The sequence below is a fragment of the Tachypleus tridentatus genome, chromosome 4 (genome assembly GCF_004210375.1).
Source record: "Tachypleus tridentatus isolate NWPU-2018 chromosome 4, ASM421037v1, whole genome shotgun sequence".
Lineage (NCBI taxonomy): Eukaryota > Metazoa > Arthropoda > Merostomata > Xiphosura > Limulidae > Tachypleus > Tachypleus tridentatus.
The window spans coordinates 66,413,897-66,431,925 of record NC_134828.1 but is presented as its reverse complement, the minus strand read 5'-3'; the positions used below and the strand labels follow the sequence as shown (position 1 = coordinate 66,431,925).

Here is an 18,029-nt window from a genome sequence, read left to right as displayed (position 1 = left end):
CAAGGAAGAAATATGGCCCAAAAGGAGAGAAATTAATATGCTCTGACAAAGTTCAGGACATGGTGGTGGCCACCAAGGTAGCCATTCATAAGAACCATAACCACCATCGAGAATCTGCTAGCAGTATTAAGGTGAGGATGAACAGAGCTTCATGTCAATTCTGGTGTATATTGTATGGTTTGTCTATTTAATTTAAAATTGTTGTTCATAGCTATGTAATACTGTTTTATTTAATTCTTTACATCTGAAATTTTCTTGAAGTTCAAGGTTAATTCCTTCATTGTATATATTCCAAATCTTCCATGCTCTTTTTCATGCCTTCTTACTGAAGGCTGGGACAGTGCCACAATTAATAAAAGTGTGAAAGCTGTCAGAATGGCAGATTTCTGTGGAGTAATACACTGTATAATATCAAGAACTGCTATGTACCTGAAAGTGTTTTATCCTACTGAAAGTAGCCGCAGCAATTACCATTACATTTATGTCCACTGTGTGCACAGAAACCTTTTGAAGCTCTTCTTCAAGAGCATCAGCTAAGTGTAAGATGGCATATGTGTCAACTTCCTCATGTGAGAAAGGAGCCAATTTTCTTACCAACAGCAGCATATGTAGTTCCAGAACTTTCAGTTAGCAATTAAAGTGTACACCTTGGTGCACAAATTAATCACATTATCCCTCAAAATTCAATGCCTCCTCCTATTATGTTGCACGGCTTATGTAGTATTTCTTGAATGCTGATTGAAGTAAAGTACAGAGGCTGACAGCACTAACTTGTGGTTTGATTACATAGCAGGCATAGATGAAAGATTTAGCTGTATCAGTATTTTTAATATTAGCTTGTACTAGAGTGTTTGTCTAGCCACTCCTATCCAGTCAAATACAAAGGAGCTGTAAGAGAAAAAACACATATTTAATTTCATACGCTGTAAATAATCTCGGAATTAAAACTAAACATGTGTATCACATGTTAATATTAAGTTTTCAAATAAAAATACACATGACTTCAAGACAGTTCTTTCGATAGAGAATTCTACAAGCATCACTACACGTTTATTTTTCCCATATATGTTCAGCAAGATCTACTGAATTTCCTTCTCAGTGCCATAAAGGCGTAAGATGGTAGTATTTAATTTAACCTGGGTCGAGACGCTGAATAAGGAATCAAATGATGTCAGTAGATTGTTTGCTTATTACTACTGAGTGAACAATGGCAGCAATACAATGATGGATGGTAGTAGTAAAACATCTTCCAGAATGAAGATGTGATAGATGTACTAGTATAACCATTCGTTATCACCTTAATCAGTCATTCGTATTATTCATTGCAACAGTCTAAAGATTGGTGAGCATTACTTGTCATTTTCAAGAATAGATATTAACTGTTTGTCCTTCACAGCAGCTTGTGACCCATCTATGTATGCTGATGATAGGAGAGTCACTTCCCTGACAGGTATGTTGCCATCAATGGCTAATATACCACAACCTATTACTTAATCGTCACAGAATGCATTATATAAATCCCTGTATTATGAGATGATTCATTTGCTATTCATTAACTGGGTGTGTAATTTGTATTATCAACTGCATAGATAATGAACAAATCATGGCACATCCATGGTGGGCAGAAAACTCGCTCCATATGAAATCACTCGCAGAGTTCATTGGTCACATCAGCCATGGACTGGAGGAGATGTTGATATGATATGCTAAAGTCAAGGTTATATAGATTGCATACAATATTCTGGCTCCATACAAGGGCATGGGTTTTCAAAGCAATTTAAATGGCAAAAAGGGTCGCACAATTATAGTTGTTTCATAAGCTTGTGTCTGAGAAAGTGCTATCATGCAAATACTTAATGTTGTTAAGTATCAGAATTTGGGAAATTGAGATTGTTGCAGTTTTGGTCTTGAAGTTTATATCTGACTGATACTTAATATTTGAACAGATCAAATCAGCAGGTAATTCAGAACAACTTCTTGCTAATGCCGTACTGGAATGACCCATCAAACGAATTCCGTTGTCTGAGGATTGTTGCTAACAGCCTGTACTTCATTCTTGTACTGTGTCGTCCATCAGCATCACTAACTTCCAACTGGTTTAGGTGAGCTGGTTACAACTTTGCCAGGTTAGTCCCAGTCTTCAAGCTAGGAGATGGCAGCATGCATGGTACTGCTTTTACCAAACTTCTGGCGTACATTGATCATATTGCTAGTTAGCTGGAATTAGAGTTTGTTAGCAGTAATACAGACTAATAAAACATGTTCTGTGATATTTTGCTTCAGTGCCAATCATATCATCTGCAACCAGCTTAGCAAGGAGCTTGATATTTTCAAGGTCAAGTGCAACTAATGTACCTGACAATCATTGTGATAAGTAGTTGTTTTGTGGTGACTGCATTATTAACTAATTGTTACAGAAAAAAAGGTTACTTTGATTTTAATTTCGCGCAAAGCTTTTTGAGGGCTAACTGCGCTAGCCGTCTTTAATTTAGCAGTGTAAAATCTAGAGGGAAGGCAGATATTCATCACCACTCATCGCCAACTCTTGGGCTACTTTTTACCAACTAATAGTGGGATTGACCGTCACATTATAAAACCTCCACGGCTGAAAGGGCAAGCATGCTTAATGTGATGGCGATTCGACCCAGCGACCCTCGGATTACGAGTCGAGTACCTTAACCACCTGGCCATGCCAGGCCCCCTAATTTAGTAATGATAGACTAAAGCAGGGGTAGACAACTTATTTTTCATAGTAGCCACAACTGTGGATAATGAAAACAACGTTGGCCACACTATTAAAAAAAGATTGAAAGACGTTAGTTTAATCAAAATAATTGCATTTCATGTGAAAAGTGATGGAAATTTTCATCAACAATTTTGTGAAAGTTGGCTTAATATCTACGCTCAATGAGCATCTAAGCTCTGCTTTATTTGTGTTAGTAAGCTAAGATCTGTATCTAGACTTGAGGAAGTAAGGAAGTGAATCGTTCCAAAACTTTTCCTCTACTTAACCATCTTACATTTGAAAAATCAGTAAGATCATCAAAAGTACAGTCACTGTTTTTCTTCAAAGACTTAATAAACTGTCGATTGATAAGAGAGCTTCCACTTCGAATATAATTCACAATTTGTACACCAGTATCCATCAAATTTTTCACTTCATCACTTTTAGACATCTAAGCACACAAAGTTTACTGATGCAAAATGCAATGAAAAGATGGCAGCGAGGACTTCACATTATTTTCAATTAAATGCTGCTTCAAAAGAGAAACAAATCCTAATTTCGCCCCAGTCATGGCGGGACAGAAACCATTTTTTTAAAATCCAGATTGAATTTTTTTGACATTTGAAGAAATATTTGAAAGATGTTTTATCCACATGTTCGTAATCCTCAAAAGCCAAGTATTTCTTCCTTCATTTGAAGATCTGAAGTTACATATCGAATCCAACATATCAACTGTGCAGTGTCACTAACATCTCTTGACTTATCTAGTGCTAAAGAAAAATACAAACAGTCTTTCAGTTGTTCAAGCAACTAATTTTCTATGTCTCTCACTAACTCCACCATTCTGCGGATAATTGTTATTCGACTTAATTGCAAATTATTTACCTTTTGAAGAATATTATATTTTATTTTCGAATCATAATTCTCCAACAGAGTTTAAATTACCACAATCAATATTTCTTTTACTAGTTCAGCATCAGAAAATAATTTATTTTTTGAGCTATAATCGAAGCTACTTTATAGCTAGCTAACGTAGCAGGTTCTATCAATGATAAAAATCTTTTCAGGCCTACCTTTTGTTCATGAAGTTGTGCTTTCAGGCGGCTAATTTCATTCATATGATTTTTTGCTATCAACTGGAAGCTTCACAACAAATTCATTATAAAAATTGTTAAAGTGTTGCTTAAGGTTGTATACTTTATTATTTCTAAAAACTTTGCTACACAAAGGGCACACTGGTTTATTATTAGCTTCAATCACTGCAAATTTCAACTCCCAACTTTCATCAACTTCTCGTTTCACATTTTCCAGTCACGCGCCATTCTCTTTTCGGCAGTTTTGTTTGTTTGTTTGTTTTATGAATTTCGCGCAAAGCTACTCGATGGCTATCTGCGCTAGCCGTTCCTAATTTAGCAGTGTAAGACTAGAGGAAAGACAGCTAGTCATCACCACCTATCGCCAACACTTGGGCTACTCTTTTATCAACGAATAGTGGAATTGACCGTAACATTATAACGCTTCCATGGCTGAAAGGACGAGCATGTTTGCTGCGACAGGGATTTAAACCCGCGACCCTCAGATTACGAGTCGAACGCCTTAAACCCACCTGGCCATGCCGGGCTCTTTTCGGCAGTAATGTCAGAATCAATTAAATTGTCTTTATTTTCTGAATGTTCATCATCATCTGGATTCTTTTGTTTTCGAATTATCCACCTATCCATATTATTGAATTAAAAACAAAATATTTAAATACTTGAAAGTTGCACAATAAAAATGTTTGCAAGCGCATGCAAAACAACGCACACTCGATAACAAACATCTAAACCAGACTGACGTTACGAAATGGGCGGATTCTGTGGCAGTGATGAAGAGCGCGACATTAGCGATGACGTGAGGCAATGCAGCTGGATATTACTAAATTCGCGGTAAAGAAAACTAAATAATGGAAAAAGCTGATTCCTAAACTCGAGCTGGCCATGGAGTGATCCACCCCTGGGCTAGAGGGAAGGGCATATAGTCAATGCAACTCACCTCCAGCTATTTTATCAACAAATAGTGGAATTGACCATAACATTATAAAGCCATTATGATTGAAAGGGTACATTCGGCGAGGGGAATTCGAACATGCGACATGCGGGTCGAACAACCTCACAACTGGGAGAAATAGCGGAAAAATAAATATTTGTTTAAGAAATGTTTATATATTCTGATTCAAATAAGATAATTTGTTTTTATGTTCATAAAATATGTAACTAACGTCCTTATCGGTATGTTTCATAAAAATAATAGTGGTTTTATTTTAAAAGTAATTAATAAAATCATTAGTACAATGAAGGTACCAGAATATGCAAATCTCCTTAAGAAAGGTATTAGACACAAAAATAAAACCATCATTAAAAAATAAAAAGTAATTTTTACCTATTATTTTGATGTCATAAATAATATTACTATTTGTGTTCTCATTGATATTACAGCACGCTTTTAATACAGTTGCATGACGAAATTTTGTTTCATTTTACGGAAATTGTATTTAATCAACTGTCAACTTATAAAACGCAATATTCTAGGGGTATTCGTGAATCCGTTTAAGTAATATTAAATAAAAAGAGAAGCTTCAAGTATATACGAAAGTCTGAGAATAAATATGTACACAGTTAGTTAATATTACTACCCTAACCTCATTTTAACGTTATAATAAAGATGTTTTTAAACATTCAACTGTATGAATTTCCAGGCTGAAAGTTTTAGAAAGTCTCTTCACACCTATAAATGTAACCAACGCGACGCTCCGAAAGACAATTTTTATTATTGGTTTTCTGTAGTTGGTATGCTATAAACTTTAGAAGCTATACTTGTGATAAACGCTTACGAACCAGGAAATTCAGATATATATTGCCCAGGAAAATTTATAACTTAGAACATTACAAACCATCTAATTTCAGTAGGCATTAATATTTTTACGAAAGTATTATATAACTTCGCCAGTTAAAAAAAAAAACTCTCACTGGCTCCCCGTTAAGCAAATTGTACCTACATCAGTTCAAAGTTAATTGACTCATCAAGAACCCACGATGAGATATCCAGTTCTAGACCGATATCGATTGTAAGTTTGTAAAATGTTCTTTGTTTGTTTTGGAATTAAACACAAAATTACACAAGGGACTATTTGTTTTCTGCCTACTACGGGTGTCAAAACTCGATTTCTCATAATGGAAGTCTGCAGACATACCGCTGCACCGCTGGGGGAAGGGACTAAAACTTTTGTATATAAGTCGTTATTTTAATAACTATTATTATAAATTGTGTTATTGTTTGTATATTAAAATACATATATATCAAGAAAGAAACTGTGTGTATCCATCTTGTTAACAAATATGATAAATAGTTTATTTAACTTCTAAATTTAATTATCATTTAATTCAGTTTCAGAATATTTGAAATATTAATACAGAACACAATAAATTGGAGGTTTGTGTCCGCTGAATTAGAGACAAAATTCGATCTAAACTAAAATTAAATTAATTCAATTTATATTTATCATGTCTGATTATCACGAGTTTCTTGAATTGCCGTCCCTCGAACAATTGAAAAGAAATAACAAAAGTGAATTGCTTGAAATCGCTAAAGTTTTAGAGCTAGAGGTAAATAAATCAATGAGAAAAGACTGAACTAAAAAAAGCGTATTATTAAAATAGTAGTCGAAAATGATTTTTGCTAAGAAAAAGCGAGAAACACTTTATGGGTTGAGTGATAAAGATAAGCTAGAGATCTAGCTAAAATTCAAACAAATCGAGCCTGAACAAGCTCGTATAGAAGCCGAGATAGAACAATTTGTATCGAAAGTGAGAGACAAAATAAACATCTCGAGGCCAAAATGGAAATTAGATTCAACTATGATGAACAGAGGAAAAATGACAACTTTGAATTTAATCAATAAGTTAAAGTATCGTCATTTAATAAAAATGAAGTTGATAAATATTTCCAACATTTTGAGAAGATTGCTCAAACCATAGTCATTATTATTATAAAGCGTTTTAATTGGTAAAGCACAAAAAGATTATGCCACTTATCTCTAGAAGATTGTATGAATTATGATAAGATTAAGGCAGCTATTTTTATCGCATACGAATTAGTATCAGAGGTTTATCATTAAAAGCTTCTAAGGTATCATAAATAAGATAGTCTAACTTATAAGGAAGATTATTTTGATTGGTGGTATAATTCTATGCATACTGACAACAATTTCAACATACTAAGACAGTTATGTCTAATTGAGGAATTGACGGGTTGTGCACATGACGACCTCAAAATCTACATGGATGAAAAGCAGGTCAAAACACAACAGGAAAAAACTGCTCTTTTTGATGATTACACTTTAACGCATAAAAACACTTTTCATAAAAACAAATTCCTACCATATCAGCAAAAATCATTATATGTTCAATCTACTAAAGTTGAGGATTCTTCTAAAAAAATCCAGCTCTTCTAGTTCGACATCTTCTTACAGGCAGGATAAAACTTCATCAAAACCATCAAGACTTGTCTGCCCTTTCTGCAATAATCCTGGCCATGTCCAATTGTTCGTGCTTGAACATAGAAAAGGAGACAAAACCCAGTGCATTTGTGTCCACATATAAGCATAATTTCACAAGATGTAATTTGGCCACTGATATATTCAGGGAAGTATTTAGAACTTTTGTGTTTGCTGGTTCAGTTTCTTTTAAAAATGACACTGTCAATCTTACATCCATTTGTATTTTACACGATAATGGGGCGACTCAATCATTGTTGTTAGAAAGTATACTGCATTTAGATTCAATTTATGCCATTGATGAGTTTGTTAGTGCTCAGTATATTGAGAGCGACTTTGTTCATGTTCCTCTTTATAACATTTATTTAACATAAGACGTAGTTTCAGGACAAGTTGTGGTGGGAGTAATACCTACTTTGCCAATAAAGAATGTCACGTTATTGTTGGGAAGTGATTTGGCTGATGGAAAAGTTATTTGTCAAACCCAAAATGGTTAACGATCCGATCATTGTTTCTTCTAAGAATGATGTTATTGTTGAGGTGAATCCTAATGTGTTTTCCTCGTGTGCTGTGACTCGAGATCATGCTAAGAAATTAAGACAAAAGAAATGATAAACAAGTGTTCATAGGACGATATTATAAATTTATTTTAGACATTTTTTGGGATCACGCGGAGATCTTGTAGATGATTGTTCAACTGGCAATTTTTTGGTGACTGATAATTATGGTTGTTGTTGTAGTTTTTGAATTTCGCACAAAGCTACTCGAGGTTCTATTTGCGCTAGCCGTCCCTAATTTTGCAGTGTAAGACTAGAGGGAAGGCAGCTAGTCATCACCACTCATCGCCAACACTTGGGCTACTCTTTTACCAACGAATAGTGAAATTGACCGTAACATTATAACGCTCCCACGGCTGAAAGGGCGAGCATGTTTGGCGCGACCGGGATGCGAACCCGCGATTCTCAGATTACGAATCGCACGCCTTAATACGCTTGGCCATGCTGAGCCAAATAATTATGGACGTGAAGGATCTGGCTCACCTGGTGAAATTCCATTTGGTAAAAGTAAACCGATAGCTGAGCAAGAAAAGGATCTCCAGATCTCTTTTCCTATTTAGACCTCTTAACATATAATCTCTCAAAAGTTGACCTGAAAAATGTTTCAAATGTTTATTTTATTTTTTTTTCAAAAATGGTGCGTCTATGAGGAAATTGAAGGCAACAGATGTGCCATATTCAGAGTACTGGACTGTAATTTATCAAATCATTGTTCCAAAAGCATATCATTCTGAAATATTGAAAGTTGTCCAGGAATTCCCCATGGGAGGTCATTTATATACCAGCAAGATATGTGTCCAAATTATAAAACATATTCTTTGGCCAAAAATCAGGTAGGATGTTTTTCCATTTTGTAAAACCTGTCATATCTGTAATTTGATGGGAAAACCTATCCAGAAAATTACTGTTGCTTCTTTGAAACCTATCCCAGCTTTTGAAGAATCTTTCAGTTATGTAAAAGTTGATTGTATTGGGAATTATCCATCTCCTACCAACAAGATTCCCACTGTCCCTATCTACTATCTTGCGATATCCCAGCCAAAACCTCACTTCTTGCAAATACATCGCTGTACCATTAGAATAAAAAAACCTATTGAAGAAGAAACCTAAAGTTCAAGCGGTCTGAAATGTAACAATCTGCTTTTGAAAAAGTCAAATCTTTAGTGTTCTTATTTTTATTGATAAGCCTGACGCATTAACTGTTGGTTCCAGTGAATGCGGTACTCGTGCTATTTTATTACAACCACACGATAGAGGTATGGAACGTATTGTTTGTTATTTTTCTACAAAGTTTAATTGTTACCAAAATAATAATTATTTTGTGGAAAAAGAAACATTGGCTTTAGTGTTAGCTTTAGAATATTTCAAAAACCTATTGTCATTTACATTTACCATAACTCGTTGACGTTTTTGAACCAAATGAAGGGACAAAACAGAAGATGGTTAAGTTGGAGCTTGTCATTACAACAGTATGATTAGAAAAGAATCCATCTCGAAAGGGTTGATAACACATAAAAGTGCATTAGTGTTATATAATTTTCTGAGACTATTTGTATTGATTGTGTTATGTATGTCATGGTTATTGAAGTATTGTAATTTTTGACAATATATTATGTTCAACGTATTGTTGTGAACGTGTGTATATATCAGTTAAAAAGTGTCTAATGCCAATTTTTAATTCTCTGAAAAGGGGTGTGTGATATATTTATCATCTTTTTAATATCAATGTTTGTTCAAGTTAAATTTTTATTTACGAATATACATAATTTATACTGTTAAATCTGTATTGCGAAATTCCCACCTATTCACTAATGTTATAGAAGATTCTCGTGTGTTAGAATCAACAATGTGTGTGTACGTAAACACTGGTGTACCGTCAATGTTATTGATCAGGCTGAACTTACTAGAAACTCTCCTCTGTTAACGTAACCAACGAGACCCGCCAAGAGACAGTATATATTATGGGTTTGCTGTAGTTGGAATATTATAAACCTCGGAAGTTATACTTGTGATTAACACTTACTAATTAAGGAAATTAAGATATATTGACCAGGAAAGTTTATAGATTTCGAATAACATAAACCATTTAACTTCACCAGCTTCATGCCTGTTTTTGAATTTCGCGTAAATCTACACGAGAGCTATGTATGAAGAATAAAAATGTTATACTTGGATATCCAAACAACAGCAATCAGAGAGATTACATACCCTCGCCCAGTCACTCCTTTTCGAGCTTGGATTCATTTATATTTGTTATGAAATTTCACCCTCGAAAATTCTTTCCAAATCCAGAGTGATCAAATATCCGAATCATTTTTGTGGCATGAGGAAGAGTCTCAATCATAGTGTGTTTATGAATTTAGTACAAATCCGATCACACTTTACAGTTATTAATTCAGATCCACGATATATTATAAATAAATAACAATAATAAACGCTTAAAAAATATCTAGGATTCTAACTAAATTTGGAGAGGACTGTTACACACCGACTCCCCCATTTGTGTAAAATTTTCGTTTACATCAGTTCACTAGTGGTCAAGATATGCGTGCAGAAACATTTTTTTTTGTTTTTAATAGCAAAGGCACAGCGGACTATCTTCTGTATCATCGTGCCTTTGGTTTTATCATTGTAAATTCGTAGACTTGCTGCTTTCCCACATGGAACAAACACAGAAACACATTTTCAGTTTTGCCACTACTTCGCTTAATGTTGATAGATTTTACTACATTTGACATAAAAGTTTGTTAGGTCCATGCATACTTACGATTTCACATTTTTTATTGATTTTATGGCCGTTATTTACTATTACATATATAGGAAGCAATTTTCCACGTCCTAAGATAGCATTTCATAAATAATAAATGTACATAACTTCTGTCCAGAGGGACGGGCGTTACCATTAGTCAACAAATATTTCTCCAGTTTTGTTGTCATTTTACACTTTCAGTACACAGACTAATATTAGGTTATACTTCTGTTTCTAAGCAAAGTTACATCAAAGCCATTGTTGAAGCTCAGTTACCAAAAAGCACTGGCTTTTCAAAATATATTAGTTGTTAATTTGAGTTTTACCAATACTTATTCTATGAATACGCCACAAGTTAGTTTCATGAATGATCTTGCTTTTGCTTGGCTCACAACGGGATTCATCGATATTTGACTGCCTCTGTTGGTCAACTTGGTTTCGCAAACTCTACTTATTTCAGGTAGCTATGAAATCCGAGGTTAAGTTATATATTATAGGGTTAAGGTGGTAGTACTTACACTATCATTGTTGAGGGGCTACATACTAGTTGTTATTTTCACAATTACGCTCGAAATATTAACCATTGATGGTTACAAATTCACTCTTACACTTACTAGTCACTGCAGGTTCGTTTTTCAATATATTACAGTTCATTTTTTGCTATAGGTTAGTTCAATGATAAATTTCTATTTAATTATATATATATTCTACATTATATATATTGTAACGGTTGTCATTAAACTAATCAGTGATGTCGAGAAATATATATGTAAAAACGGCTGGTTTGGGTTGAGAAAATATTTTATGTAGAGGAGCGAACAACGTTTCGACCTTCTTCGGTCATCGTCAGGTTCACAAAGAAAGAAAGGTAACTGACCGGAAGCTGACCACATGTACTTCTCAACCCAAACGAGCCGTTTTTACATATATATTTATCATTAAACTAATTTTTTGCAATGGTGAATACTATCTCCAGGGTTTAAAACAATTCTAATTTGGATTAATTTCATAATATTCACGTTTAAAATAGTATCTGTCCCTCCCTAGCCCCTTTTTGCCCCGACTGAAGCAGTCAAATTACAGGTTTAAATATTACAACACAAGTCAGTTTGGAAATTACTATCTCAGTTAATACTACGGCGGTATCTTTAACGTCTTAACAGTAAGTTTGATTAAAAACATAACAAAAATGATTTAAACACTGACCTTGATTAAAGACTATTACTCTACTGTGGAACAAATACTAGTAAGGAAATTTTTACAGAAAAGTTTAATGTAAATCAGTATAACGAAACACATTTAATGCTGCAAGATTGTCTTTTGCGCCATTTACAAATATCATTGCATTTCTTCGCTCCATCAACAGCATGGCCATCTCAGAATGTCGCTGCGCCACATGCCGGTATTTGTAAGTGTTAATATTACTAAACATTACGTACAATGTTATAGATAACGATTACAAATTTTGATTGGCAGGTTTACTCTAGTCCCGTATAAAATTACATAAAACGATTTTAGCATTTTACTACATTTCAGCATTTTTAGAAAGTTTTAGCCACCTTTTCAAATGTTTCTAATGGTGAAATTCTTTACTGTTATGAGCTATCTTGCCTAATTTTTAGTATTTTATTTAGAAATGATAAGAGGTGACAGAGCACAAACGATAATAGATACAGTTCAGAATTTTAATAACATAGTGAAATACATAGAAAAGATAGTGTAGAAAGAATACTCAAGATAATAAACAACCCTATTACAGATAGGGGAAGACAGGAAAAAAACAAGTTACAAAAACAAATATATATAATGTGATAAAATTGGCATTTAAAAGGCTAGCCAGTGTGACAGATTAAAAAAAAAAAAGCTATGACCATACAACTTTTTCCAGACTATGCTATTAATATACACAAAAAATAAGAAAATCCCAATATTCAAAAGAACATTTTCCACCACATTACAGGAATGAAAAGAAATTCAATAGACGGAGATATGGAGAGAGGAATAAAACAATACATTCATTACGTAAATGCTAGTAACATTTCCATTCAAATAAATTCATTTGTTTGCACATGAGAAATGTTAAAGTTTTCCAAAAATAGATGGACGTCAACCAAATGTTCACAATATGAAAGATTTATAGACGTTATTATAAGAGCCAGTGAGATATGTAAAGCGTTTCTTCTCTGCTTGTATCAACTACTTAAATTTCTGTAAATTTTCTTCTCATGGGTAAATGGATTGACAGGGATGTGCTAAAATAGAACTTTTATTTCAAAACTTTTTGTCTCTCTGATACAACTAAATGTAAAAGCTCTTTTCTTGATAGGGTGCTAATAAAAAACAAAAGCACCACCTTTATGATAAAGGCACCTATTTTGAGGAGGTTTCTTAATATTCAATGTTCATCACATTCTTCTGTACATAAAAGTCATTCACAAATTATGTAATTAATAATGGAGTTAAAACTTTGACAGAGGTGCTCAGTTTCATAAAAGATTATAGCTACAATATTATTTAAGTAATTTAACCATAATAATGTGACAACAACCTGATAAACGCGAGTTTCCTATTTATGAGTTTAATTAAACAACATGCCATTACATAAGTTATGAACAACCCCTTACACAAAGCTTTCAGTCATGATTTTGAGAAGACATGTAACAATGAAAAATTCCAAGTAAAACTTTCTGAAGCATTTTATCAAATACATAACCAACATTCCTTCTCAAACAGACCAACACATTTTTAACATTAAACCTGTTTTTGTTTTAAAAATTTCATTTTTTTAAAATCAATGACTTCATTAAATTTCACAACTGTCTGAAATATAAAAACGTTTTATAAATATATTTGTTCCTTTTTGGGGGGGCTGGGGTGGAACAGATGTTTTTTCTCTCTTCTTAAGCAAGTTAAACTACAGAAAATACAAATTTACACACAAGATACACTCTGAAAAACACGTAAATACTGATTACTACTATGTCCTATTTACTTAAATGCATACAAGGAAATATTTAACATAACCTCTCATATGCAAATTTTAACAATTTTATTAATATCTCAAAAAAGTTTCTTTTATAGCGGGAATTACCAATCACTATTTTATAGTAAGATATCAAAACAAATTAGCTAGAAAAAGAAAACCTTGAAATGTTTCTGTACCAAATCAATTTTAACAGCATGAAATTAAAATATTTACCTGAGCTGTAACCTGTTCTAATACAATAAATTGGTTATAAGTAATGGCAGATTCTAATTATTATCATTTATAGAGGGAGGGTTTCCTCCTAAGATAAAGTGTTGTCAGATGAAATGTTAAAACAGTAGCTTAAATCAACAGATTTCTTTTCTATGAAATTAGCAAAACTTAACTTCAAGTGAAATCTTATGAGTGACACATTTAAAATAGAGTTACACAGTTCATAAACCTGTAGGTATTTGCAAGTGCATTTAAAAAATATCAATATGAATAAAAGAGGATGACAAAGTTATCAATGCATGTCACATCCATAAATATGTATTTATATTTGTTATTCAACATACAAGCATGAAAAACATTTTACATATAAACATTTAAATACTTAAAATTACTTTTCCATTTCTTACCACTGTCTTCTTTGGTTTTAACAGTGCAATTAAGTCAATTTCTAAATAATAAAAAGCAAGTAATATCCTTTAAATATCATGTCTATATTAACTAATACTTGAAGAATATTCTTACAAGTTACCTAACAGTTTAATATTCCTCAATGTGTGTTATTGATACCTGTATTTTATGAAAAAATGTTGTCCCAAAGTATGAAAATAGAGATTTACAAACATAAATAGTATTAGCTACAACCTCTTAAAGTTGCACTAGGGAACACAGAAAGCCTGAAAAAATATGATATAAAAAGTTCCATTCAAGACATCTAAACAAACTGCTCACAAAATGCAAGTCTTGATATTAAGTATGAATACCAAGAAACAGTTAAAAACCTATAAACACCTAAAAACATCCCTTCTGATTGTGACAGACTTTTATTATGTACTTTATAAACTTAATTCTTAGTGTCCCTTAGAAACTGGTACTGTTATAAAGAAAGTTTTTTTGTAGAGCTTTTCATAACTTAGCAGTGAATGCCCTACAGGTTTAAAGAAATGTCAGAGAGAATAACAAAAAAATATATCTCCTGAGAATGCAGTGCTGATTGTGTTGTTCTACATTCTGGTAATCTAACTCATCATGAACCAGAAAGAAGACCATCTCAATCAAAAGGTCGTTTCATGGTTTATAAACCAAAAAATATAGTGAATGAAGCAGCAGAGGTTGAAGGTCACTGTTCAAATTGTTGATTTGGAGAAGGACACTCTGAGGTGACTGGAGTCTGTTAACTGGTAATTGTGCATCTTCTGTGAAAACAAAACAATAAATATATTAGTAAAAACTTCTAAAAAAAATACCAACCAAAAGTTTAGGTGTAGTTCCAAGAATCTGTAAGTCAAAGCAAAGAATAACATAACATAATACCAAGACTCATCAGGCTAACTTTGGTATGACAAACACAGAAGTGGTCTAAGAATCAATTTTTATAACACTGATCACTACAGTTGAGCCAGGTGAAGTAGGTGAATTGTAGTTACTATCAATTTTATTTAAATTATTTACAAACCCAGTTTTCAGAGTAGTAGTTAACATCATGTATTTCATTTCTATTTGTATTTATTATTTCATTTTTAATTAGCAACTCAACAACTGGTAAACCAAAAGCTATATTTCTTGTTCTGAGAGTGGGTCAAGCACACCTCAAGAATCAAGAGAATAAAACTATTTGCAATTCAAAGAACACACAAGTGAAAGCAAAGGAAAATATAAGTTAACCACACTACATATGCTTCATCCAGCACTGACAAAACCTTATATTGATACAATGCTCATCAGGTTGGCTGGGACATCACACAGTGTTCTAGATATTATACACATTATCATAATTCACAATAATGATCACTTGTAAATTTCAATAAAAGTGAGTTATCATAAATCACCAAACAACATTATTTACTCATAAACTTTTAGCATTTAGTATAGGAAGATCCAAGCTCAAAACTTTATTACTTTTCATATTTGGTAACAAGTTGTTGAGTCACACTACTAATTTTATATTAATCTAAATTTGTACAAGTGTATGAATATAAAAATGGATAATGACAAAAGAGAACACTAGAAACCATATCCTGTTGAATTTCTTAATAAGGTTAACTTTTGAATTTATAAATTGGATGAGACAGCAACATATAGAAAATAATTCTGAAAGAGTAGATTTAAAACTAAAAAAAACGTAATGCAAAGAAAGTAAGAATGATACAGGGATGGGAATGCCAAAAAATACAGAAACAAGATCATACAAAAACAACAAAAACAAAGTTTACGTACAACTAAATGTTAACTTCTTTTTACTTACATGAGTTTAGGTTTGAATAAAAGCATTTAAACTGAATAATGCTATAAAGTCTTACAATGGTTAATTCCAATAAGCTTGTAACACTTACTCAGCAGGTACTTGTTTAGGAATTTTTGTATAGTTTATATATTCATCCTTACTTGTTTCTCCATTTTGTTTTTGCACTGCCACCCCCTACATTATCTTTTTTTGTTACTTTTTTTTTCCTTCTAAACAATACCAATGAATATTTTATAATGAATACCAGTTGCTACGAAGACAGCAGTTTTAGCCTGATGTTGTAAGTTGTCTTAATGGACATCATGTTGAAGCTAGTGAAACACTGTCTGCACACTCCAAGTTAAAATGCAACATTTTGGTGTGTAAGTCACTGCAACAACATTAACCACTGGTGATCTAACCATTCGGACACCAGAATCAGAATCATTTGGCTATTATGCTGCTCACCAGTTCTCTATTTTAGTGATGTTTTTTGGCTAAACTAAAAGTTTTAATAGCTCATGAAAACCTAAGTTAGGTGTTTATAAATGTCTCTTAGATTGTTATAAGAGATTTGAGATCATGAGTTAAATAATTATGCATTAACCACTTTTGCCCAGCTTATCCCCACATACTAAACACTATCATACTTAGTGATAAACTGCATAAAAAACTTTTAGTAACTTACATAAGAACATCTTAGCACAGAAAATGTTTACATCATTCAAGCTATTCTTCATTAAAAAAAAATTAACATTACCAAATACTTCTAACTTGACAAAAGAACATGAACAGCTCATACATGCTTTAAGCAAGATGTTTACATTAAAGCCAATTATGATAAAACATCTGGTAGTTTAAACTTGGAAAATAACAGAAGTAGAAGAAAGTGAATACAATGCTAGCTTTAGAAACACAAGACAATACAAGAATAAAGGTGGCACTTAGTTTTAAAAAAAGAAGAAGGAAAACCAAAAGGCTAAAATAAAAGATCATAAGTACTACGTGTTCACTAAAACCTCGCATGCCAGAATCTATTACCTACTTACACAAGTTTTACAACCAGAAAAGTAGCCATAGTGTCTGAACAGTTTAAAATTGTCTAGCACATCAACTTAAACACAAACACACAAATGTTACTACTTACTATGTTATATACATTAAGTATATAGAATGTTAGCAAAACAATTATAAAAAATTGAAAAATAAGGTTAAACTTACAATCAAGGAAATCACTGACTCTTCAATGGATCCCATCTGAATTAAAGCCATTTTTCTATCCTTTCTGCAGAAACCAATGAAATATCTTTTGGTATCATAGCCATAACACACCTTGTTATGCAGCTGTTTAATCCCACAGAAAGTAGTTATTCATATTTTATCAACTATACATGAATGAAAACATTTTAATAAACAGCATTCCAATCTTACAGCAAGTATAAATGTAACACCTGTTCTTTTTACAGGTACCACATAAATCATAGTACCATTTAATAATTTCTTACATTAAGAATACTGGGATCAATAACACTTCATACGAAGAACACTTTGAGCTATGTATTACCCTCGAAATTACTTTCTCTACCAATTATAGTGCTTAATTTGACGGTCATGATTAAACCATACATCTTGACAAACTTGGTGCTGTACATTAGTATTGGCTTCTAACTAAATGAAAGGCCCAAAAGTCTACAAGTTTCACTGTAGGATTTGATAAACATGTTGTCAAATTGGATTACCTTTTCCATGAAAACAGCTGTTGATTTTGAATTGTGGCTAGAACTTTGTGACCTCCTGTGAACTTCAAATTCTTATTTATTATTGTTTAATAGAAGGGTCTGTTTTATAATCAGTCTTTATTTTGTGGGTGAGAGGTTCCAGGTTGGTTTAAGGTTTGATTTACACAGTCAAAACAACACTACACAACTTCCCACATCACTGTTATGTTAGCAAACTATCAAAAGTTAGCTAATACATTTTACATAATTCATTAAGTATATCTTGCAACAGCTACATAACAAAGTGAACTATGAAAAAAGTAGTTATA

The 18,029-nt window shown here is 32.8% G+C and overlaps 1 protein-coding gene across 14 annotated transcripts in view; it reads right to left on the bottom strand.

The window, feature by feature from the left end:
- Nucleotides 1-12,810: 12,810 nt before the first annotated feature.
- Nucleotides 12,811-18,029, bottom strand: part of LOC143249335 (polypyrimidine tract-binding protein 1-like) — a 68,246-nt gene continuing 63,027 nt past the window's right edge. For 12 of the 14 annotated variants that reach the window (XM_076498984.1, XM_076498994.1, XM_076498986.1 and 9 more), the window contains 2 exons: nt 17,204-17,267; nt 12,811-14,954 (listed from right to left, as the gene is read on the bottom strand). In XM_076498984.1, coding sequence (XP_076355099.1) covers nt 14,886-14,954; nt 17,204-17,267 — 133 coding nt within the window. In that variant the 3' untranslated portion in view covers nt 12,811-14,885. Of the gene's footprint in view, nt 14,955-17,203; nt 17,327-18,029 lie in introns of all 14 variants that reach the window. The other 2 variants (XM_076498989.1, XM_076498995.1) reach the window with 1 other exon arrangement.